The sequence below is a fragment of the Eumetopias jubatus genome, unplaced genomic scaffold (genome assembly GCF_037043125.1).
Source record: "Eumetopias jubatus isolate StellerSeaLion01/CBP00866 unplaced genomic scaffold, mEumJub1_p1.0 scaffold_2, whole genome shotgun sequence".
Taxonomy (NCBI): Eukaryota; Metazoa; Chordata; class Mammalia; order Carnivora; family Otariidae; genus Eumetopias; species Eumetopias jubatus.
The window spans coordinates 188,995,531-189,020,923 of NW_028274808.1; the positions used below are offsets into that span (position 1 = coordinate 188,995,531).

Consider the following 25,393-nt stretch of genomic DNA (forward strand, 5'->3'; position numbering starts at 1 on the left):
GTAAACACAGGAGTTCTGTTGTCCCTCTGTTTATAAAAAGTGTTTGATAGAAAGCTTTCTATCAAATCCCTGCTTCGCCTTCTGAGTCACTGAGAAGAAATCTAATTCCAGTTTCCCTTCACAAGCCAGTGGTTCCACCTTTCCATCTTCCCTGACAAAGGAGCTTCTGGACATGGATACCCAGAGGAACCTGTTTACTCACTATTCCTGCCTGATTTTCTTTAATTCTAACAAATAACACAAATATGCATGCCCATATCCATTCCCTCCCTATAAACCATTTGAGATACATAACATCCTCTTATATGTCAAATTTTTAAAATATTAAAAATAGGGGTGCCTGGGTAGCTTAGTCGGTTAGGCGAGCAATTCTTGATTTCGTCTCAGGTCATGATATCAGGGTTGTGAGATTGAGCCCTGCATCGGGCTCCATGCTCAGCGGGGAGTCTGCTTGAGATTGAGATTCTCTCTCCGTCCCTCTGCCCCTGCCCCCTGCACACTCTCTCTCTAAAATAAATAAACCTTTTATCGCTTCTCGGCCTTTTGGCTAAGATCAAGTGTAAAATAAATAAACCTTTAAAAAATAAAATATTAAAAATAACTCCAATAAACAAGTTTCTTGTCAAATGTTCAGTCCTAAAAAAAGAAAAAAAGTATAGATAGATCCAATTCATGGGTAATTTGTTTACCTAGATACAAAAGAAAAAAAGAGGAGAGCTTTGTCCTAAATCTGCGTAAGTAGAATTTTGTTGATTGGTTGTAGTTCCAGGTGGTAAGCAAATACTTCACCCGTGAACAGTCTCTTTTATTGGTCTTGTTCATTAACTCAAATATATTCCACATCCACTCAAGTCACTGAACTGACAGAAAGCATTACAGTGTAACAATTAAGAAGCCAGCTCTGGAGGCAGGCTCCCTCCTGTTTAAATCTCTGCTCTCCCACTTAGTAGCTTGGTGACATTGTTGACATGTTCTTAACCCTCTCTCTGGTGCCTATTTTCCTCATCTGTTAACATGGGGATAATAGCACCTACCTCAACAACTGATAAACTCATCACTGAGTGCCCTAAAGTGATTATTAACATTGAGAAAATACTGTACCATCTTACTTAGTTCACGTTAACACAGCCAAAAGAGACAAGTTATGCTGTTACTAAGTGTACAGTAATAGAAAATACCAGAGCCACACCAGAAAGCACAAAAAGTTGGTTTATTATTTCTGCCAATTGCATAGTAACCTTTAATTTATTCCTCGCATCACAACTCTAAAAGACAACTTTGCTCCTCAATTAAAAACATATACTCTGAAAATTAACTAGGTAGTTTTTAAACATTTGATCATTTATAGAATATCTTAAAAATCTCTGCCAAGCAAGAGATTAGCTTTACCTTTATAAATCTCTACATAAAATGAACAACTCAAGGCAATCAAATTTTCTTTTGTTCTACATTTTTAAATACCACCCTTTGTTTCCTTTGAAATATTTTCATCCATTCATTCAAAAATATTTTGAGGTTCAACTGCCCATTTAAGACAGAATGAAAGAATTTTAGAGGATCTGAACTAAGCATTGTTTTGACTGAACTGAATCAAGAACTCTATCAGGGTCCTTGTGGGCCTCCCAGTCATGCCCTTCCGCAGATATGGAACCTCATCTTTGTTGGTCATCACACCTGCTATATCTAAATGTGCCCACTTAGGATGAGTCACAAATTCTTTCAGGAACGCTGCAGCTGTACATGCTCCTGCAGACCTGAAGAGAAAGACAAAAATCATTTTTTAACCCCATGTAAATGTGCAATGAACATTTCATTAAGATCCTCTATTCTTGCTAAGTAGCTTCTATGACCAGAGAGCAAAAGTCAAGTTTATGACATTAAAACGTAACCCAAAAACCACTTTTGGAATATTTATTTTCAGACATAGCTTTAAGCAATAAAGGATAAATTCTAGATTCCTCTTCCCCATGGTAATGAATTCACCTGTTTTTCATCTCTTTCCCTTACGATATTTTTAAAATGACTCAGCTGTGAAAACAAGCAAAATTTTGAGCACCAGATGTAAAATACCTTGAAAATTAAAGATGTTCGAAATTAGTACTTATGAGCACTGTATCAAAAGGAAATTGGCTACACTTCTGTGAAAGGGCATAAAATTTAAAGTCATTTTGGTAACCAATGACTGTAAAAATGTACTTTTATAGCTCCTTTTACATACCTATATTTTCCAATATTATTAACATCAGCAAGTTGGCAATCTAAAACTTGTTTTGTATAATGTTCAAAGAGAGGCATCCTCCAGACACGATCCCCCGTTTCAATGCTGGCCTAAAGAAGAAACAGGTACAATAGTTGGAAGACTGCAAGAAGTAAGACACTGATGTATTCAATGATGGAAAGAAAGAGAACTGTTCTGACCCGTTACTCTAAAAGAGGAAACTACTCAACCAGGTCCAGAATCATTTCAGTTAATGAAAAGGTTTACTTAAGAATTATAAAAGAAATCAGGAATGTTATAAAACATCCCACAAATTTGTAGGGCATTTGCTAAAATCATCAATTCTTATGGATCTCAATTTACAATATGCTGGTATCCAGCAGTACATTGACTATGGGACTGATTATGGGGAAACAGCCTTTGTGATGCTTGTCACCTCAGTGTGCTAAGGAATACATGCCTGAAACTGCACCACTGAAGACCAGAGTCCAAGACAAGGTGATCTTATTCATTAACATAATCATATACACACTCATTCACATTCATCACTTACTGAATCTTGACAGAGCACCACCAGGTGTTGGGGCTATAAAGAAATTTAACATCTGAGCCATCAGAAGGCCCTGAGGCTGGTAGGAAAAACAGATACACAGACTGTTTTAATACACTGTGGTCAGAAAGAAGCCCCAAAAGTGAAAAGTCAGGAAGCAGCAACAGAAGCTGTTATTTGGAGACATGAGTAAACAGCAGCTGAATCAGCCCCAGGGTTGAAAAGTAGCTGCCTCTGGGAAAACAAGACTGTAGACTACTGTAGACTGCTGACTGGCATTTAAATGTTTACGCACACAGAACTTTGATTTTTTTTTAAAAAGCTTAAACTGAAAAAAATCAAAACAGCACTGTAGGTGCTTAATAAAGAGGGACACTGAGTGCATGACAGGCCAGAGGAGAGTCTGCCTGCCCAGCCTGCACAGAGACAACTGAGCTGAATGTCAGAAGGGTTAGGGAGGAAGGGTAAATTTAGGACCGTAAACCAACATCAAGTATGTATTCAAGGACATTTTGGATTTGTCCCCCACTGGCACATAGTAGGCTCCTATTCATTACTTGTTGAAAGAGGGAGGTACCAGAGGGAGCGGTCTGGAGCTCAGGAGAGAGACGGGGGCAAGCAGCGGAGAGGTGCTGGCTGAAGCCACTGGGCTTCCATGTGAAGATGGGGGGGAAAGGAGGAGAATGGTCTAGGACTGAACATCCACCAAAGGGGCAGACGAAGGAAAAAACTGGCAAAGGAGGCTGAAACAGAAGTCAGTGAAGACGGGAACCAGAGAGATGATCACAGCAGCAAGGAGTGGGCTGTCACCAAGAGGCTGGACTTGCAGGCTGCCTCCAGCCAGGCTACGTAAGGCTGGGTGGGTGAAGGCATGGGGGGAGGGGTGACAGGAGCCGGTTGTGCGGAAGAGGCAGGCTGGCTGTGAACAGCTGTGCACGAGGCACGGCAGTCAGAGGACGTCCTCATCCCCGCCCACGAACGGATCAGGACAAGCCCTACTTACTCGCAACAAGCATTCACTAAAGGTCATCCTGCCTTGACAAAGCTGTTCTCATAACCTTTTCTACCTCAGGGAGTCTGCGCGATGGCCGTGGTTTGTGAGTCACTTTCACATCATTCTGAGACCACAGGAGAAGAGGAGAAATGTGGTATCATAGCTATCATTTTGGAACATTTATAGAGAACCCAAAGCACACTGAATAGAGTATACTGTATTTTCACAATTCAAAGGCAAATCTATGACATAAAAATCACTTTAACATAGGGGTAATAAAACAGTAAAAGATATTCTAGCTAGAATAATTTAATCATCTATCATTTTAGTCTCTATTATTCCTACCTCAAATAGTTTGTTCCACAGCCAGGATGAATTGGTAAAGACCCCAGTGGCACCGGACCCCAAGGCTATGTCCATGGCACCTGCAAGACACAAGCCCTCAGGTCAGCGTTCGGTCTCTCCAGGCATGATGGGTTTCTCTGCTGCTCAAACTAAGACTTCAGCCTGTAATTTGATTTTAATATCTGCTTCATTTTCAAAACTAGAGCAGCTTTGAAAATCCTTACTGTACATATTTAATATCTTCCTACTTTCTCAACTAGAATTCAACTTCAATTATTAAGGAAAATGTAAAAAAGGAACCAATGCCAAGTATCACCAGTAATCTCATCCTCAGCATTAACCATTATCTGTTTTTAATATTTCTTTCCAGGTTTTTTCTAATTTTTAAAAAACATAATTAAGACCATACTGTTCATGTCCAAGTATGTGTTCTTCCTCTTATGCTTTAAACATTTATTCCTCTTTTAGAAACAAATGTTAGAAAGTAGTTTTAATGATTTTAAAAGTCCATTGGGTAGAGGTCTCATAATTTACTTTCTATGGGACATTTAGGCATCTCTAAGTCCTCAATATTTTTAATCACATCTGTAAGTATCTGCTATTAAGATTCTCTGCCCCTTTTTCTTTTTTTCGGAAGAAAGTATTATTGTATCATACATATTTGTTTCATCTACATTTCCTTCTCCAACAAAGGTGCATCCATTGGTTGACTTCTCTTTTTACATTTATATGTATTTTTTAAAGATTTTATTTATTTGAGAGAGAGAGAGAGCATGAGACAGAGCACAAGCAGGAGGGAGGGGTAGAGGGAGAGGGAGAAGCAGGCTCCCCACTGAGCAGGGAGCCCGATGCGGGACTTGATCCCAGGACCCTGGGATCATGACCTGAGCCAAAGGTAGACGCTTAACCGAATGAGTCACTGAGGCGCCCCTACGTTAATGTATCTTTAAAAATCAAGTTAAAATCCAGATTTCCAAATTCTTTGCGGGCACACATTCCTGAGCACCTACCTCCATTAGGATGCTGCAGCTTAGCGCCACCTTCTCTGGTTCTGGTACCAGCTCCCAGCAGTTTCATTTGTTACTTCCCTGGCCCTGGCTGCAAGCTCTGGGGCAGGGATCATGTTTGATTCCTAAGTATGTGCTTAGGGCCTAGCACACTGCCTGGCACACAGGAGCTCAGTATTTATGCAAAGGGAAAAGCAAACCCCACCATCATTCAGTACTAGGACACTCCTGGAACATCAGAGGAGACACCACAGAAGACGAGGGAAATTTTAATTTTCACAAGGTGGTACTTGCTCCCTGTAATACAAGGTGTGTCCAGGTTGCTCCTTAATCTTTAACTGTGGCTTTGCATGGTGGCTTTTCATGGACTGCTTTTAGCATCTCCCCCAAGGAAAATGGATACTTGAAAATACAATTCTATACACTGTTTTGTAGACTTTTTTTTTTTTTTTTTTACAATAAACAAAACTTCCCACATCCATTTCTTTGCAGTTGGGATTATTGGTTATAGGACACCCAATGAGTGGATCCCCTATACTTGCATGTTTGTGGGTTAATATTTGCACACATCTCTGACTTAAGCAATACAGCTCAGAGCCATCATTTCATTTTGTTAATCTTGGTTAACCCCCCGGCCACACACACACACACACACACACACACGCCATGATTACGTGGACTCTCCAGAGAAGGGAGTAGCACTTTAAAAATCCATTCCTCTGTGTCATGAGGGCTCTGGATTGTACATTTTCCCCAAAACATCACAAGGAAATTAACAGTTGGTTAATCATAAGGGATGGCAAACCGTTGACAATTTAAAACAAAAAGTAGTGACCCATTTGTAAAACCCTGTGATTCTGCATGACATTTGGGCAACTCAGGTCTGTTTGGTCATCTGTTCCTTCAGGTTTTGTTACTCTCTACCTCCCAGTTCTCTCTCAAGCCTATCCACTTCTCCCTACCACTACTGCTACCATCGTCATCCACAAACTGGACTGTGGTAATAATTGTCTTAAAAAACAGCAACAACAACATAAACTTCTAGGAATTTCCAAATACATATGAAGAGAATAGTATAATAAATGCACAGATAGCTGTTAACCAGCATCAACAATTACCAACTCATGGGCAAACCTGTTTCATCTATAACCCCTGCGCAACAGATTATTTTGAAGCCATCTGCAGATACCCTAACATGCATCCGTAATACACAAACTCAGGCATCTACAAGAGTCAACAAGCACACTGCTCACCTGCCTAGCTGGCCTGCCCGTCACCTTGGGTCCTTCTCCAAGGCATTCTGCACACGGCCAGCACGGACCCTTTCACGGCACAAACATGATCTTATTGTCCCCATAGCTTCCTGCTGCACTTGCCTCAGGACAAACCCCAGTAACACATCAAGGCCAAGCTGGGGTCTGGTGCCTCCCAGAATGTTGGCCTCGTGCGCCCACCCCAGCTGCACCGTGCTCTTCCCAGTTCCATTTGCCGTTACCCCCACACATCCCTCTACTGGGATGATCTTCCTTCCCTCCTCCACCCAGTGATGCTTCCTCCTTCAGATCCCAGCTCAAGCAGCAGTTCTCAGCAAGATGCCTGATCCTCAAAAGTTAAGACTGTGATAACCTCTACTAAAGCAGTAAGAAATGACAGATGTAAATATTTAATATGATCCCAACTGAGATCAAGGCTCTAAAGCTGATTCCATTACATTCTTTAGAAAATGCTTTATTTTCTACATATGAAGACAGGACTGCTACCATCACCAATTTCAGAATTACCAATAGCAGAGGCCTACTTTCCGTATTCTTTTCCGAGGCCCATTTGGAGCCAAAGGTACTAACTGATCAAGGTACCCGAATTGTCACAGTTTCATAGAAACATCAAAACTCCAAGGAAGGTGCTGAAGTCACCACTCTTGTTCCATCCTAAATCACAACCGTGCATGAGGAAAATGAGAACAGGCAGCACAACTGAATGGCCATCCCCTGAACACGCCACGGCTCCTATAGTCTGGTACAGGCCTGCCTTTTCAAGGACAGTAACATTGGTTTAGTGTCTGCCAGGCCAGGGACATCAACCTGGATCATCTCATTTCATCCGCACAGAAACCCCCCTCAGTGAGATGCTATTATACCCTTTTTACAGATGAGGTTTCTTTGGCCTTGTCCGAAGTCCCATGCTATTAAGATGCAGGACAAGTTTTAAAATCAGGTCCTCCATCTCTAAAGACTGTGTACTTCCTCCCACCGTGAACATGGGGCTGGAAAGTGTTTCTTATTCTTCCCTTTGATCACAGCGACTAGAACTCAGAAGGGGCTCGGTGAGTGTGTGGGAAACTTCAGCCAGGCCAACACGTGGGCAGTGGAAGGCTCACCCATCAGCTTGCTCTTAGTTATCTGGGGCTAACTTTCCCACCCTCAGACTAGGAAAAAAAAGGGAAGGGGGCTATGATTCCTTATTTACAGAAAGGGTGTATTACCACCCACCTCACCACTGCCCCTCAAACACCTAGCAAATCTATGCACTATTGTTAAGAGCCACATAAAGGGGAAAACATGAACTGATTTCTGCTAAAGTAAAGGCTCACATGAGCAGAGGAGGAATTAAAACCAAAGGATAAAAAACTATCTAAATTTTAATCTTAAAAGAGGCAAAAGACAGAAACAGAATGAATCCCTGGAAAGAGAACTGTTGGATCAAAGACTACTAATGTCTGCTTCTTGCAGCAAAGCAATACCTGTTGTGATCCCTCCGGGAATGAGTTCGTGACTCCACAGACTCAGTGGGCTTCTAGCCTTCCTTCAGCCAATGTCTGCCACATGCAGGGGCTGAGTTAAAAAGGCTTCCTACAAACCCCTCCCAAACTCCACCACTCTGTGAGGGTAACACACGCCTCCCAAGTACTGATGTCCCAGGGGGGCCAGATAACTTGCCCAAGGCTGAAGGACTATAAGTGGCCCAGTAGGAGAGAGTGAGTTGGCTTGAAGCTCATGCCGCGGCCGCACACCTCACCCCACCCCGACTGTTAAATGACTGTTAAATGACGACCTTCCCACCCACCTCAATGTTTTTGTTACTTTGTAACACCAAGTACAAAAAGTTCAGAAAACTCAGCCAGCATCAGATACGTTGACTAATACAAACAGCTCCTGATTTGGGGATCTGTTGCTAATATTTTCAGATCTGTACCGAACAGCAATCATACCATAAAACATCTTAGTGTCATGTGCAGAAGTGACTCTGGATGGGCTGATATAACCCGCTTGTGATTTCTCTTTTTAGAGTTACAGCCTGGAATGTTTTAAAACAAGAAACCTAATGTTTAGAACAGTTTACAGCTGCAGAACAATTCCCCTGGTGAAACATATTTGAATGCAAGCGGAGCAAGCCAACTTTCAGCAAACTCATGCCTCAAGTTAACATGCACACCGCCCTACGTCAACAAATATGGCTTTCTTCAAACAAAGACAGGAAAAGCACGCTGGTTGACCTGTTAGGGTGGCGGCGTTGAGGATGACCTTTGGGTTAAAGGTGTGCGCATAACAAAGTGCATCAGCCAATATGAGCCTCCCCTCAGCATCGGTGTTATCAACCTGCAAAGAGAAGGGTCAAAAAAGTTAGGGTAAGATAACACAAGTCAAGAATAGCAAAACAAGATACAACACTGTTCAACTTAAAAGTGAGAAAAGCTAGTATGACATCTGTCAGAGTACCACAAACATACTTATGCTTCAATTAGAATAGGAATGTATTTAATCTGAAGAGCAAATATAATTTAATAATCCCTGTACCAGAGCTGATGACCAAATGCTAACGACTTTGGAAGCAGAAACAAATAGAAAGTATCTGGCCCATTGTACCAATAAGTATCTGACAGGAAAAAGGAAAATTTCAAGATTTCTGAAAACAAAGAAGCTAAAGAGTTTCGGAAGATTACAGCAAGGTAGCAGTCTGGCTCTCCAGACAGGAGAACTCTTGCAACTTCAGCAACTTTATAAAGTTTTTTTAAAGGAGGCTCCACCCCCAGCGTGGAGCCCAACGTGGGGCTTAAACTCACGACCCTGAGATCAAGACCTGAGCTGAAATCAAGAGTCCCTCCTTTTAAATAGCGGCCAGGCATTATGGGCGGTGTGTGCATGCATACAGGTGCCCCAGCAGAGGACCCTGCCAGCCACATCCCCAGGAGTGCAGAGTCCACGACTCAGGACGGTGTGTCCCACCTGAAGTCCAAAACGGAAGAAGTTAATCATGGCACATGTCTATGTCTAGAAAACAGCTCAGGCTTTTCCTGCTTTGCCATGCTCTGCAGGGTTTGCTGTAGATTTGTGGTAATTTGTGTGTGTATGGCTTACAGGAGGAACAGTAAGATAGGGAAAATACTTCTAAAATTTCCATAAATACTTTTGACTTTGTATGAAAAGCTACTTGCAATGAAGACACTGCCCTTCCCTAAATGGAGCCCATGCTCTGCTTCCGTTCAAGGTGTGCTTATGTGGTCACTGGAGCTTCCACCTCTTGGATCACCAGAATGGGCAGGGCTACGTTTGGCATTCACACACCTGTATGGTCTTCCCATTCTTGGCTTTGACGACATCCCCAGGCTTGTTGGCCTTACCACTGGGCATATTTTCACAAAGAGGGGCCAAACCTATTGGAAAAGCACATATAAAGGAACATGGAATGTGCTGAGTCCACACTCACCACCCAAAGGACCAAGGCCACTGGTGGGCCATCAGAAGTATGCCAGACACCACCTTAACCAAGTGATCAAATTTAGAATCACCAAGGACCCAACTGACATCGTGTGTGCCAGCCACAGGAAGTGCAATCACTCAGGTAGTGTTCCAACCAAGTAGTCTAACCCGATTCTATCATGAAGAAACAACCAAATAAGTCCAAATTATGGACTATCACAAGACAGGCCTGAACGCTTCAAAACTGCCAGTGTCATGAAGGAAAAAAAAGGGCAGGAAAAAGGTTCTGGATTAAAAAATATTAGACGTGGCAACCACATGCAATGTGGGATCCTTAACTGGCTCTTAGGTTTCAAAAACAAAAACAAGTAAATGTGTGTGTGTGTGTGTGTGTGTGTGTGTGTGTGTGTGTGTGTGTGTGTCTATATACAAAATGAACATTTTTGTAGACTAGTGGGAAGTCTGAATTAGGTGACTGTATCAATCCCTGTGAATGACAATGGTATGGTCATTACACAGGATGTCCTTGTTTTTAGGAGAGAGACACATGCTGAAGCATTTGGGAGTGACATGTCATGTCTGCAACTTACTTTCGAAAGTTCGACAAAACACGGCTAGGATGTTGGCGGGGACGGGGGAGGGCGCCTGAGACAGACCCAGAGTCCAAGTACACCTTCCCTTGGTGTACCACAATGGATGTGACACCGGGGAAGTCATTAACCGAAACCTCCCCCACCCCCACACTCCTCTGAAACATGGCAAACTCCCAGCCTTGGGTGTGGCATCTGGACTCCACAGAGAGCTGCTGTGGACTGAACACTTCTGTCTCAAGCATTCTCTGTATATGCTGCCACGTAATCAGCCACAACCCCTATGAGACAATCACTAAATGTGTCTGCAGTGCCCTTCCATCTTGACTACTGAGCATTTTTCACTGGAGTAAATCACAAACTTGACATTATGTGCCCCTGACTGCTAAATGCTTTTTGCAGAAGTACAAAAAAATCAATTCCAGTACGGCCCGTGACTGCAAAACACATTTAACTCAATCAGTTCAGACAAGACAACACTTAGCTAAACAGCTTCTGCTTGATGAAAACCATTTCTTGATCTTTTCAGGTTGGAGGAAACCATGTCTGCTGTCTGGTCTGTCGTCTGACTGGATTCCAGAAGTCTCCAGGACACCCCCCTTTGCCCCCTCACCTACGAGGTTAATGGGCAGGTTCAGCTTGGCAGCAGACACGATGGCTGAACAGATCGTGGCAGCTCCTCCCATGTCGCCCCTCATGAGGTCCATATTTGCAGAGGGTTTGATGGAGATGCCACCACTGTGGGAGAAAAGGAGAGTGCACCATCAGCGGCAACAAAGAGGACCCAAATCACTTTCTTAAGAAAGAATATATAAACGGAGGCACTATCTACCTGGCAAAGAAAATTCATATTTCTGAACTGAGAATCTGAATGATTTCAACATTTTAAAAGATGATATTGCAAACTTTATAAAAATATAAATGGTGTTTTAGCTCATTTTATTTCTTTTTGGATGAAATGTAAGCGGGGTCAGTGGAAACATTACTATATCACACAATCTGTGCTGCTCAAATCCCATCTCTGTATTTGCTCATTAACTCCTGACATCCAAATAGATTTGTCTTTTCAGCAAATTTTATGAATTTATCAACTTATTGAACCTGAGGGTCACAAACTGTTAAGGAAGGAAAGCCAGCAAGCTCAGAAGACTGGCAGGATCTCTCTCAAGCCACGGGACAGGGAGACAACAATTCCCTCCGACACCCCTAAGGGGTGATTCATCCTGATGGCAAAATACAAACTGAATCTGGAAGAGGCACAAGAAAGATGCTCACCCAGGGCGCCTGGGTGGCTCAGTCCGCTAAGCGTCTGCCTTCGGCTCAGGTCATGATCTCAGGGTCCTGGGATCGAGCCCCACATCAGGCTTCCTGCTCAACGGGGAGCCTCCTTCTCCCTCTCCCACTCCCCGCCCCCTGTTCATGCTCTAACACTCTCTCACAAATAACCTCTTTAAAAAAAAGAACGAAAGTTCACCCAAAGCCTTAAAGACAGCGCTCAAACATGAGAGCTAAGAAGGATTTCAGTTAGCAAAAACCCAAACTACTTCCCCTGAATAGGCTTCTATAACTACCTAGTGACTTTCCTGCTTCCAGTCTACAACAGTCCAGAAACCACTTGCTTCCCAGCCTGAGCTTGGGGCCGGGGCTCTGACTGTGAGTTCTCACTGAGATCCTCTGCTGACCTGCCCTGGAGACTCCGGAGTCTATTCCCTGCACAGAGGTCTGCTTTCCTTAGAGATTAAGTCCTAATTCTCACTCGCCTGAGAAGCACCTGATAATTAGATGGCTGTCAATTACACCTAGAATTAAAGATGATCCACTGGCTCAGAATAAGAAAAGAAGCACACTCTTGGTTCAACAAGTCCAGAGAGAACCCCTTGGGGTGGGGTGGGGGGTGGGGAACACACCAGTACATGAGGTCATTCTGTCTACTCACATCTTTCTCACTCTCCATGCATAGGACTACAGTTCAAAGTAACCACCAATCAAAGAGCAGCAGTTATCGCCACTCACCTTTTAGATCTCTCTCAAATCCACCCATTTCTTTTCTACTGCATCCATCCTGGTGAGGCCACCATCAAGTCACTGGGGTGTCTGCCATGGCTCCTATAAATTCAGGTCTCCCTGTACCAGTCTTACCCCCTTCATTTCATTCCTCACACAACTACCATTTTTACCAAAATAAAAAATATCCTCCTCAACAAACATCCCGGTAGACTGTGTGTGTGTCTGTGTGCATGTAAAAAATCGTAAGCAGATTCTAAAACTGATATGTAAATGCAAAGGATGCGGCTAAAGTAATTTTGAAAAAGAAGAGCAAAGCTGGAGGACTCACTACTACATGTCAAGACAAAGCTGTACTCATTAGACACTTGGTCGCAAGGTCCTGGGGGGAAGGACAAAAAGGCCAGAGTTAGACCCCACAATAATATGGCCAACTGATTTAACAACGGTGCACGGCAGTTCAATGGAAAAGGATAGTCTTTTAAACAACCAGCTTTGCAACAAATAGACATCCATATGGAAAGAAAAAAAAACAATGCTTTCCACAGCATGCACCAAAATTCAAAATGGATCATAGCTTTAAATGCTAAAACTGTAACACTTAGAGAAGAAAACACAGACTCTCCTGGCTAGAAACCCTTCAGTTACTTTGTTACTCTTAGAGCAAAGTCCAAAAGGCAACCGGGCCCAGAACCACCCAGCTCTGCCCCCCCCCTGCCCCGCCGTCTCCGGCCGAGGTGTGCTTCCTTCCCTGCCGCGCTCTGCTTCAGCCGCTCTCCTGTCTGCAGGCCTTCCCTCGTCCTTCTCACCTTGCAGCTCCTCCCTGCCCTCCTCCCTCCTGCACTAACTCCTCCTACCATTCCTCTCAGCTAAACCTGTCACTCCTTTGAAGAAGCTTTCTCTAAACCCAAAGACTAGGTCAGGCTTCCTTGCTAAAATATTCTCATAGCACAAATTCAAGTATGGATTTAAATTAACCATAAACTTCACACTGAGCATTAATGCTGCATCAAGATATTAGCCCAAGACAGTATAAAATCATCACAATTAGCAAGACAATTAAAAACAGCCTAACTTTCACTCTCTAATTTTTATTTGCTGTCGTGCTTTACGACAGACACTTAAGTTTTATGTCTACGACTGCATACAGATGTAACTTAAAAATCAATATGCATACTGTGAATAATATAAGCTTGAACCTTTTGGTGATGGGCCAGAATGATTGTTTGGAGACCAATGCTTCGAAGCAGAGAAGGTGGACCTCTGGGTGGAAGACAAGAGGAGGCTAACATCAGGAAGACCCCACTGGCAGCCAGTGCTGCCCGGGCTGGGTCTCATGGCACCTGGAACCATTCCTGTGAGGGCTGCACTCATTCACGTTTCAGATAGAGCATCTGAATGGGTGCCCATGTGTACTGGAGACACCCAGATTTTATGGATCTGTACAACCATTTTCCAAAGTAGTTTCCATGGACCATGAGTCCCAAGAGAAATAAATTCCCTCCCAAAGGAAGCCTAGAAAATGCTACATTCTGTGCCCTGAGAAGTCCTGTACTTAAAAAAAAAAAAAAAAAAAAACAGAACAAAAGTCTCATGTGTTTTATCTACCCTAGTTTTTGGACAAGTAATCCTTTTTAACCCTCATGCTTAATTAGCAGCCAATGCCTCCCACGGGAAATATGGACCTATACCGCCTCCTCCACCTCAGCTTCTCCTTGCTTGAAATAACCAGACAGTTCCCAATTCTAAGGAATACTTATGGTTTAATAAGATTAATGGGAACTAGGCTGGTCAGCTAAAGAAAGCAATCGGAATCAAGTGAAGGGGCAATGGCATGATCCAAACAGCTCCATCCCCATTATCCACATGAGGGAGCTTTAATATCCACGTGAGGGAGCTTTAATATCCACACAGGAAAATCAAAAGTGTACGGTGGAAAGATCTTAGTCATTTTAAAGACAGACCTGAGTTTGACTTCTGACCCTATGTATGAGTTATAGGGCTCTGAGTAAATTACTTCACCTCTCCAAGCCATGCTTTCCTTACCTGCAGAAGGTGTGCCTAACTCCTAGGAATAAGATCAAGGATAACACATGTAAGATGCCTAATAGAGTCTCTAACACACAGTAAGCATTTTATAAATGACAGCTTAATACATTTAAAGTAATGTGTAAGATTGGACCAAACACCATGCTTGTGAAGCAAACTTCACATAAACAATACAAGTACATACAAAGCATTCACCAAATACAAAGCACAGAGACATAAAGAGGTACCTATCGAAAGTAATCCCCTTCCCAACGAACACCAGGGGTGCTTCGCTTGCATTGGGGCTGCCTCTGTAGTGAATTTCCAAGAAGACTGGAGGCTCGTCAGATCCTTTGGCCACACTTAGGAATGATCCCATTTCCTGTTCCTCAATCCAAGATTTGGGTCTACAGGGCAGAAAAGGAGAATAGTCAATATACTTGGTTATCTCTGTTTCAAAATAACTTAGAAAATATTTATGTGTAAAACTCTTAAAACATATACACGTGTTAATGCCTCAATTATCACATCCTACTTGCTTTCTGTATATTCTTGGGCCACTTGATTCTACGCCTGTTTCCTCATCTATAAAATGAGGTTGGGGCACCTGGGTGGCTCAGTCAGTTAAGCATCTGCCTTCGGCTCAGGTCATGATCCCCCACGTCTGGCTCCCAGCTCAGTGGGGAGCCTGCTTCTCCCTCTCCCCACTGCTTGTGCTCTCTCTCTCTCGCTATCTCTCTCCCTCTCTCTCTCTCAAATAAATAAAATCTTAAAAAAAACAAAAACAAAAATAAAATGAGGTCAGTGATACATCTGTCAAAAGATGAGCTACAGAATTACTAAGAGAGGACAACCCCTTCAGGTCCCCTCCCTCTTTGGAAACTTTGTACTGTCACTTTGCTATCGCTCAATAAACTTTGCTTTGCTGCCCACCAAAAAAAAAAAAAAAAAGAAATTACTAAGGGAATTCACCCATAATACATAATACAATGTCAGGTAACAGGACAGAGTCAATAAGTACTTATTGCTTGATTTGTTCCCCCTAATCTACTGATCTATATCTAAAGTTTTCACATAAGATAAAGTTAGCAAAGCTCTGAGACCATAAAGGATGCTTAAAAGCAGTTACAGGGTGCAGTGCTTTATTTTTTGTATTTCTAAAAATGACCCAAAAAAACAACCAATAAAAACAAAGAAAACAAAAATTCCAACGAAGTTACACTCCAATGACTGCACTAAAGTATCACAGTTCTTTGTTGTTTTAGAATTGCTGGAATTTGATCTTTTCAACATTGTCACACTACTTCTCACGGTTTCAACTGCAGTCTGAGATGTCTGCTTGAAGTGGGAAAACTAGTAAATACTTAAACACAGGATCACCGGGGGTGATCCAATGGGAACAGTCTGTAATGCCAACCAGAAAAGAGATACCATATCACTATCCCTGGCAGGTGAGGGTACAAAGGTCTTTGTATTGAATTCTGGCCACAGTTAACTAGGCCAGGAGAGAAATCCTACACTCCAACAGGCAAAGCAGTAAAAACTCCAAGTGCTCCTCCTACACTTGCCTATCCATTCGTTAAGATCATTAAACGGGTTTCACCATGGGGAGATGGCCACCAGACTTCAGAGGGGAAAGAACATAAAAACAGAAGGGAGGACAATGAAAACACCACTTCAAAAGCAGCAAGGCTGTATAACGTGGGTATTTTCAACCACAAACTCAGTACTTGATGCTTCATGAAAGCCCTGGCCTTCTGGAAGTCCCACCTGTATTTCTCTGACAGCCATCTACACAAGAGCAGGTTTGGCGCAGCTGTCTGTTTAATGGGTTAAACCCTGCCCGCCTGACCCGCCTCATCGCTGCCTGAACCTTTCCTTGGCTGGCTCACAAGCCCTTGTAGTTTCCCCAGGGGCCACCGCACACTCAAGTCTGCACCTGAAATGCCCCGCCCCACTCTCTCTCCATCTAACTGCGATGGCAATCTTCCAGACTCTGCTCAGGCACCATTTTCTTTGGCACGCCTTTCCGGCTCTTCCAGAAGCCTCCTTGCCTAGGATCCTCTGTGTACCCCTTTTCCCTGCCTATTCCTGCCTATAAGCTGCTCGCTTCTTTGAGAGCAAAGACCCCCCCCCCTCGACCTTTGTGCGCCAAATTCGCAGGCACACACAGGGAGCACCCTCAGGGATGTGTAACCACACAGCCACTGTTTGCTGACACAAAGTAGCTCTGGTGCCTCCTCAAAGAAAACAGGGAAGAGCCTTTGCCAAGACCCCTTTATAGAGACTAAAGCTGACCACAGGTTAAATACACGCCAGCCATTCCAAAAATGTCATCAAGCTCTGAGTCCTATGTTCTCTATAGATTACACATTTTTATTCACTCCGTCTAGACCAAAGGGATTTTCCTGAGAAATGTGAACTGTAGTCAAAATTAAGCACTGAAGAAGTCTTTTAAGTGCAAGCTCCCTTAACATACAACATTGGAAGTAAAGAATGATTTAGGTAAAGCAAATATCTGTTGATTCTTTTTAATCCTAAATCCCCCAATGCTCCGACCTGGTTTGCTTTAGGGGTTATGGGGAGATCGCAGGAGGATAAAGGAACTAGAGGGCAGGCATTTACGTCCCACAGCCCAGCTGCTGATGACGCCCACTCAGGCCTGCCCGGGAACAACAGCTCCTGTACCGAATCTGGGAATCTACAAGGCACAGATTCTCATTTCATACCAATGTATGAAAACTGCACTCTTTACTTTTTAAAAAGAGAAAAGATAGAGCTCACACAAAGGAAACATGATATATAAATTCCTCAACAAATGGAACAGAGTTACCATTTGATCCAACAATTCAACTCCTAGGTACACACTCAAGAGACATGAGAGACATATGTTCACACAAAAACTTCTACACTAACGCTCACAGCCCCATTACTCATGGTATCCAAAAGGTAGAAACAACACAATGCCCACCAACTGATGACTGCAATGCGGGGGAGGGGATCGACAAGAAGACTGAAATGAAGAGTGCCTGCTAATGGGTACAGAGTTCGCTTTGGGGTAATGAAAATGTTCTAAAATTGAAGGAGGTAATGGTAGCACAACTCTGTGAAGAGAGTAAAAATCGATAAACTGCCCACTTTACATCATATTTATATTGTATGCTATGTGAACTGTATTTCAAGAAAGCTGTTACACACATACACACGTATACATACACACACACACACGCAGGATGTAGTGTGAAGTCAGGGTGCTCACTCAAAGGCATGAAAAGAACCCCTAATTGAGCCCTTATCCCAGCTTGTCTGTGGCTACCAGTCCTGAGTGACTCCTCTGGATACTGAGGGCGTTGGACTCTTAGGAGCTCCAAGGCTCCTGCCTTAACACCCTGAGTCGGTGACGTGACCCTGCATTACCTGATGTGGACCTCTGTTTTACTACTAGCACCTCTGAGGTTCTTCTCAATGATTTGGGCAAATTTGGTTGGTGTCATCTCATTGGCTGGAGTCTCCATCAAGTGCCGTGCCAAGTTCTGCCCAGAAGCAAAGAGGACGCCCCTCTGCCAGGCCTCCTGGTCCCCGCTGGTGGAAGAAAGCACAAGGTCACTGTCACACAACCTCTCAAGATACTGACTGTGCTGCAGCTAGGAGGGCTCTTACCCTATAAAAACAAAAAGGGGAAGACCCCAAGTGCAAAATGGACACACGGGACCTGGATCATTCTCTGCTCTGACCCAGGGCAGCAGGTTCAAAGAGCTAGAAAATAGGGCCCTGGCTGAGCCGAGTTAAGAGGACAGAAGCATTTCACATTTCATGTGCATGAAAAAGGGGTGAACTGATGGGTCCTTGAAGCCCTAACTCTAACACACAAACCAACGGAAGAGGTTTCCATCTTTCCAAAGGCCCGCTGTGTCCTCCTTCACTGCAGCAGGGATGATGCAGCCCCAGGGGCTTGCTGTGGAAAAAGCACACTGCAACAGTCCTGATGTGAAAGTGAAGGCCTTTCTGCCTCCTTTTTGCCCGGGTCAGGGCTCTGAACACAAGTGCACCAAAGGGCAAGGACCAGCTTTAAAAGAAAAGATATGGTCATGTGTTTCACGATCTCAGCTCTTCTTACGCACAACAGGAATTAATACAGGTGGCACAGAGATGGGGGATTTGCCATGTGCCACGCACTTGACAGTGCCTTTCGATCACCATAAAAGCCCTATGACACTGGGATTACAGCTCTACTGAACAAATGAAGAAAGCGAAACAAGAGATTTTGGTCACTTCGCTGAGGTTGCCCAGCCAGCAAGTGGGGGAGTCAGGGTTCAAAGCCAGGCTGAATGGTCCCAGAGCTCTCATCCCAAACCACTCCCTCACAGCTGCCCACCCCCGGGCTGTATCAAGATGCCCACTGTCCTCACAGCGCCATCTCCTGAAGGTCTCACCTCTGTCTATTCCTGATGGCAGAGGCATCATCTCCTAGAACCCAGGATAGATAGGGTTGTAATGTAGTAGGTACTCTAAGTCTGCTGAAAAATGACCCTCCCCACTAGACCATGAGGGCAAGGACCCTAAGCCCTCTATCTGTATATCCTGGCATTTGACACAGTGCCAACAGATACTGGCTAAATGGAAATTACTTGTATCAAGACTTGCTGGGACCTGTCTGTCACCTCATTCCCCGCTCTTCAGAGAGCCAACTTGGTTTGGCTTCCTAGTAACCAGCAAGCATGGAGGGGCCTAGGAAGCCATGGGTTGAAATACAAACCTGGCAAAAGCCAGTAGCAGAACATGAGGACAGTCACCACACTCGTAAAATGGCTGAGGTGATGGGGGAGGTCCCAGACAAGCCATGTGGCATGCCCATACTGAGAAGCAGGCAGCTCACATCCAAAGGCCCGACTATCTGAACGTCAGGAAATGCAACCCTAATCTTGGTTTTGTTCCATCACCTTCCATGGAGCTTCGCCGACACAACAACCTTCTTCTTCTGCTTTAGGTCATCGTACTCATAGAGACCGAGCACCGCTCCTTCCGCAGCTGCCTGCGCATCTCCACAGGGATCCACCTCCACGGAAGAGATTTCCAGGTCTTGAACCTGCCTGCACCCCGCTTCAAAAGGACAGAGAAAAACCAGAAAAACTGGGAGTCAGTCAGAGGCAACCCAATAGTGGAAGGCAGAGGCATGATTGTGGGCTGAGAAAACAAGAGGTCTGGGATTCAAATCCCAGCTGACACTTGACCTTTCTGAGCCTCCTTCTGCAAAGTGAGGATGTGTCCACACCTGACAGACAGTGGGAGGACAGACTCACAGATAAAAGGGCTGGCCCAGCCCCTGGTAGAGTGGGGCCTCAGAAGTGGCTATTATTGTACAACTTCCGAAACACCAGAATTTCCTGACAAAGCTTTCCAGTCAACAAGAGCTTGCCAGATTAAAAATGGCAGAGGAATGATGACACTGAAATTATATCCAAAGAACTGAGTAAAGTCCATTAGTAACACAGCATTTTATGAAGATCAGGTCAGCAAAAAGTCTCAAATAAAAGTTATGAACAAATCACTCAACATGAACTCTGAAAGTAGATTTAACAGAGACGATATCCACAGGGCCAAAGATCAATCAAGCTAATTATCACCGCTTCAGCAATGTCTCTCAAAACATTTTAACCACAGTCTCTGTGGTAAAGGCCTCATTCTGCTGCTCAGCTCCAAAGTGACTCAGTGGCATCTACCTCAACTTGTAAACCATGCACGTGGCAAACGGGGACAGACACCTACCATCCAAGCACCCCACACTTTGCATCCATTTCCTCTAACTGCAAGTAAGGGGATTCCACATCATTTAAAAGTCAGGCAACACCAGGTTTGTATTACAAAAAGGAAAAAAACCCACCATAACTTTCTGGTAACAAAGAGCCCTGGGGTCAATACTGCATGAGAGAACAATTAATGGTCATGAAACCTGCAAACACAAGCTATGCAAATATCAAAACTAAAATTTCAAAAGCTAACCTTCTGTATCCACGTAAGGCCAGGCATACCGTCTAAGGGAAACCGAGCATTTGCTCAGATGAGTGTTTTCTCTGTGAACGTGGTGGGGGGTGGTGATGGTTACAAGGACCAAGCGAGGGGAAAGAGACAATCTTAAAGAGTACATCCTCGAGACTCTCCATCAACCTTAAACTTCAAAAGTGGAATCACCTGCGACAGCGGCTCTGATGTTTTCTTTGCCTTCGTGCCAGTTTTCCTGGTCATCGACTCCAGCTGCCTTTCTGCCGAGGCCGACCACCACCACGCTGGGGAAGTCCTGTTCGGCACACACACAAGATCAACCAACCATGTCATGTCTTTAAAACATCCGTTTCAGTGGGGAAGGGTCCATGAGCTCCCACACAATTACCTTCACCTCCACACAGGAAACTCCCCCGAAATTTAGTTGTTTTGTTTTACCCTGTATCTCGGTAATATTGTATCACTTGTGTGTTTAAAAGGTAGAGAGGATAATCTTGCAAATAATTCTACATAAGCCTGTGCCACAACTATGGAAACTGAACAACGAAAGCCTACAGACTGCGATGCAGTGCTTCTCAACAGCTAATTGCCTCTTTACAACCTTAAGTAATATCTGTGGCTTAACACAGGGATAAAAGCATACACACAATCAGATACAAAATTTTCTGCACGACTGTGCAGCCACACTACTTGGCACTCAGGAGGGGCCCACTGAGGCTTTGCCAAATAAAGCTTATCTTCATCTCATACCTCATGCAGACCATAAAAGGTTCGGGTTTTGCCTGCCTTCAGAGGAGGTCCAGATCTAAAAGAAGAGGAAATATTTAAAAACTAGTTGTCTCTGCTCCTTTGGAAAGTGACATATATGTATCTTTTGCGTTATTACAACACTCTGCTGCTTGTGTGAATTTGCTGCATTTATGTTCTTATCAAAATACAGAATTCTCTCAGGTCAGATTTTTCAGATGCAGCACTTCTAATTCTAGCTCAAAAATCATTTAGCAAACTTCCACACTGGATTTAGTACAAACTTATTTGAAAACAACTACAGAGAGCAACGCCTTGGATGGGTAATGTGTGGCTATGGAGGGGGGCTGAGCTACAGAGGGGGATGAAGGCTGCCTCAAAACTCCCATCTTTCGTAATGGCCAACCTGACTGCAGCGTTCAGCTTGGTGGCTGTTGGGATGGGGGGTGCTTTGTACAGATGGGATACTAGGCAATTTCCAAACAAAGCAGGTGGCAAAGAATAATTCTAGTCAGAGGACTGGATGCCCTGGTGCCGCAGCTGATAGTTATCTGTCAGGAAGGCCAGGCTGTACTGTACTCAAACAGTGGATTTTGGATTAATGAATTAATCACGGCCCTGGAGAAGGCAGTCTACTGGTGAAGGACTGGGAATTGAGAAGGGATGCAAATTCTATTACCCCAGTATCCGACAATTACTATAATTATTAGACTACATTCCAATAGGTTATCTATAATCTGAATAATATGTACTTGCGGTGGCTTTATTTTTTTTTAAAGATTTCATTTATTTATTTGAGAGAGAGAATGAGAAATAGAGAGCACAAGAGGGAAGAGGGTCAGAGGGAGAGGCAGACTCCCTGCTGAGTAGGGAGCCGGATGTGGGACTTGATCCCAGGACTCCAGGATCATGACCTGAGCTGAAGGCAGTCGCTTAACCAACTGAGCCACCCAGGCGCCCCTTGCAATGGCTTTAAATTGACACTTCTCTTTCTGCCAAACGTGGCCTGCAGCTCAGGAGTTGAAACTCCAATATTTCTGTACCTCCTCTAAATCGTAGCTAATCTGAGTGCTCCCAATAGCAGGCCCCACCCAGATTTACTGAATTAGAATCTGTAGTCTAACTATAGCCTTAGGTGATTCACTTTGAGACTTTGAAACTCAAAGCACACCAAGAAAGGAGCTGCACCCGTAAACTGTTTTGAACTAGTCTAGGGACAGGCTGTCCCCCATAAATGAAGGAACATTAGAGCAGGCAGACAGGCTGGTGGGAAGGCAGGCGGGTAGGATGAGGGTGGGCTGAGGAAATGTGGTACTTTCCAGATCTTTCTAGGTCAGTCTCTCACAATATGTTTCTGATTTGAAGTGGCCTTACTTCCTAGAATTGTAGACTCACCCCTACTGAAAGGCAAAGTACCAAAGTGCATTCCAGGGGCAAATACTTTCACTTCCACTGAGAAGATACTGGCCAACTTACTTCCCTTAATTTTTATCTACTAACAATAAACAATAAGAAAAAAATTCTCTTTCGGTTTCAGGGCATTTTAAAAACTGGAACCCACAGGCGAATACTTACATGTTCAAAATTTCTCTCAACTTTCCGGACACCAATTTATCAAAATTCTCTCCTGCACTCGTAAACTGTGGCACATCATCTTCTTTGTCTTTGGTATAGATTCCTAAAACAAGACCCTGAGAAAGAACAAGCAGAAAAAAAAAAATGAGTATAATTAGAATAGATCCCCTGGGGGACTCAGAGTTCCCCACGTTCCAGAAGAAGCAAATAATTCCACGCAAATTGTGTTCCCCTCAAGGCCAAAGCCAAAAAAGAAGCAGGTGCTGGGCAGTCAGCTACACTCACATCCTGCCTAAATGTTTCAAATTCCTGCCAAAGCAAGACTGCAAGTACTACCTGTACTGGGTCTTCATGGTCCCTCCCAAGAAAGGGCTTTCACAGCATAAAGGGTTTTCTTTGCTTCCAAATAAAGAAGGGCAGAAAGGTGTTTTGTTTAAGAAAACAAATCCGTTTTTAACCAAGTTAGACCTCAAAAGGATTCAGAACATGCCACCCCAAAATATGCCACTGGGGCATATTATTTTGAGCTAAAAGCACGTGAGAAACAGGAGGTGCAGGAAGGGCTGATATCCCACTTTCTACCTAAAAGCAGGGCAAAAAATTTCCTGTAAGAAAGGTGCTCTCCCTGTACTAAGAAGAAAACATTCTCATCCCCAGAGACTGGGAGTCAGCACCAAAATGGATCCACACAAACAAACCTACTAAAATAACCCTTACCTTCCATTAATTTCCGCAGTATACCTCCCAGTCACTGTCACCCAATTTCCTGCCCCAGCCCAACTCCCTTTGTCTTGTCACATCCCCACAATTGCTCGTTCTCTGTTTAAAAAGGTATATAAGCTGTCAGGCCTCAAGGCTTGCAGGTCTCTTCATTCTCCTTTTGAAGATTCCCATGTACATGTAAAAACAGCAAATAAATTTTGTACACTTTTCCCTGTTGACCTGTCATACATCCATTTAATTCCCAGGTCCAGCCACAGAACCCAGCAGAGTAGAGGGAAGTTTTCCCCTCCCTACAATCTTCAAATGCAAATCTCAGGTATTCTGTGATGCTACCACAGTAAAGTCAATGGCTGCAGTTGCCAATACAAATCCGCACTCTGGCCAGTTCCTAGGCTGAAAGAAGGATGCATCTTCACACAGAGGCATCCTCACAGAGAGCAGAGCCCTGTGCCCAGCACTTAGAAGCTTATCCTGTCACGCCTCAAAGAACCGAAAGAAGGAAGTCAACCTGGGAATCACTATTTGTCTTTACATGGCAATTTTTGACTTTAAAATGTTTTCTGCCTTAGGGCAACTCTGTGAGGTGGAAAGAACACATACTATTCTTCCCACAGACCAGGAGACAGAAACCTGGTCTGACCTACTAGTGCATGTGCAACAGAACTGAGCAAGAATCCTGATTACCTTCTCTGACAATCCTACATCTTTTCCACAAAAATCTCACTGGTACTTGGAGCAAACAGCGTCCTTTCTCTTCCTCATCAAAAAAATACACTTCCTTGGTGTAACTTTTCCAGATTCTAATTTTCCTAAGACTGCCCACTGCCCGGAATTCGGTGGAACCAAGTGGGGAACTGAGGACACAGGCCCCACCTGTCACCTGGGAACGATGTTGCACAGTACTGGAGAGAACACAGGACAAGGTATCTGGTCCCTTGGCCACCTGCGATACAGCTGGATACAGACACAATCCCTATCTAGAATACTCCTTGCCAGGGCCATTTTTTTCTGGTCCTTAAGCATGACTCCCAAGCCTGTGCTCCTTTCACTGAACCATTCCCCTTTCCAGACCCTCCACATCCCAATAGTGACCTTCATAATTTTTTTGAGCTCAATTAGATGGAAAAGGCTTTTCTCCTCCAAGACGCTCTCCTTTTAATTTCACAAAGATATGGGTCCCTGTGCAAAGCCCTTTTCCCTAGAGAGAAACTATTTTTCCTCTAGAAACTCTTTCCGGCAATTAGTTTAGTCCCGGAGGACCTGTTGTCCTGGCCTTCCACTTAGGGGTATTGCGGGGAGCGGGGGGTGGGGGGGAGTGGAGCCCGAGATGGGCCGCCAACGGGACCTTAGACGACTTTGCACCTCACCAAACGCGGGCTCCGTCCTAGCTACGATGGCAACACCACCGGCAATGTCCTTTCCAGGGGCACAGCGCGGACTAAACAAGGACTCGGGACATGACACAGAGTGCGAGCTCACGACACGGTCGCCACAGCTATCACTCTCTCTCGGCCGGAGTACGGGACCTAGCACTCCCCCAAGCAAAAGATGGAAGAATGGACACGCTCGGCAAACAGCCCGGGGGATGGGCAGCCCAAAGCCACCTGCCCCTGCCAAAGCCCAGCTCGGCAAAGACAGGGCACTTCTGAGCCGGGTTCTCGACCCGCCCCGAAGCTCCGGTCGCCCGGAGCGGGACTCCCGTGACCGCCTCTCACCTTCGTCATGTCTGCGGCGGCGAGACCCCGTGCCCAGAAACGCTTCACGCCCAGACGTCGGACGACGACTCGCCCGGCAGCCGGAAGGGGCAGCAAGAACATCTTCCCGGCTCGGCCCCTGCACCGCCCTCCGGCGAGCACGTGGCGCCTTGGGGGGACGGGCGCCTGCCTGGGGGTGGGGCTTTCGGGGGCAGCGTGCG

At 44.5% G+C, this 25,393-nt stretch overlaps 1 protein-coding gene across 1 annotated transcript; it reads right to left on the reverse strand.

Annotated features, from left to right (window-relative positions):
* Positions 1-1,193: 1,193 nt before the first annotated feature.
* Positions 1,194-25,329, reverse strand: LAP3 (leucine aminopeptidase 3). Its single transcript, XM_028088413.2, has 13 exons — positions 25,194-25,329; positions 22,756-22,871; positions 21,184-21,238; positions 20,623-20,728; positions 19,374-19,533; positions 17,851-18,015; positions 14,682-14,840; positions 11,015-11,139; positions 9,677-9,765; positions 8,608-8,710; positions 4,108-4,187; positions 2,219-2,328; positions 1,194-1,754 (listed from the first exon to the last, which is right to left on the reverse strand). The coding sequence occupies exons 1-13, from the start codon at positions 25,293-25,295 to the stop codon at positions 1,565-1,567; spliced, it is 1,560 nt and encodes a 519-aa protein (XP_027944214.1). The 5' UTR covers positions 25,296-25,329; the 3' UTR covers positions 1,194-1,564.
* Between the last annotated feature and the right edge of the window lie 64 nt (positions 25,330-25,393).

Coding starts and splice junctions, on each gene's coding strand:
- LAP3 (XM_028088413.2), bottom strand. CDS start 25,295: ATGTTCTTGCTGCCCCTTCCGGCTGCCGGGCGAGTCGTCGTCCGACGT. Junction 20,729..21,183: donor CCTTTTATGGTCTGCATGAG/GTATGAGATGAA, acceptor TGTGCCGAACAG/GACTTCCCCAGCGTGGTGGT. Junction 2,329..4,107: donor TGTGGAACAAACTATTTGAG/GTAGGAATAATA, acceptor TTTCTTCTTTAG/GCCAGCATTGAAACGGGGGA.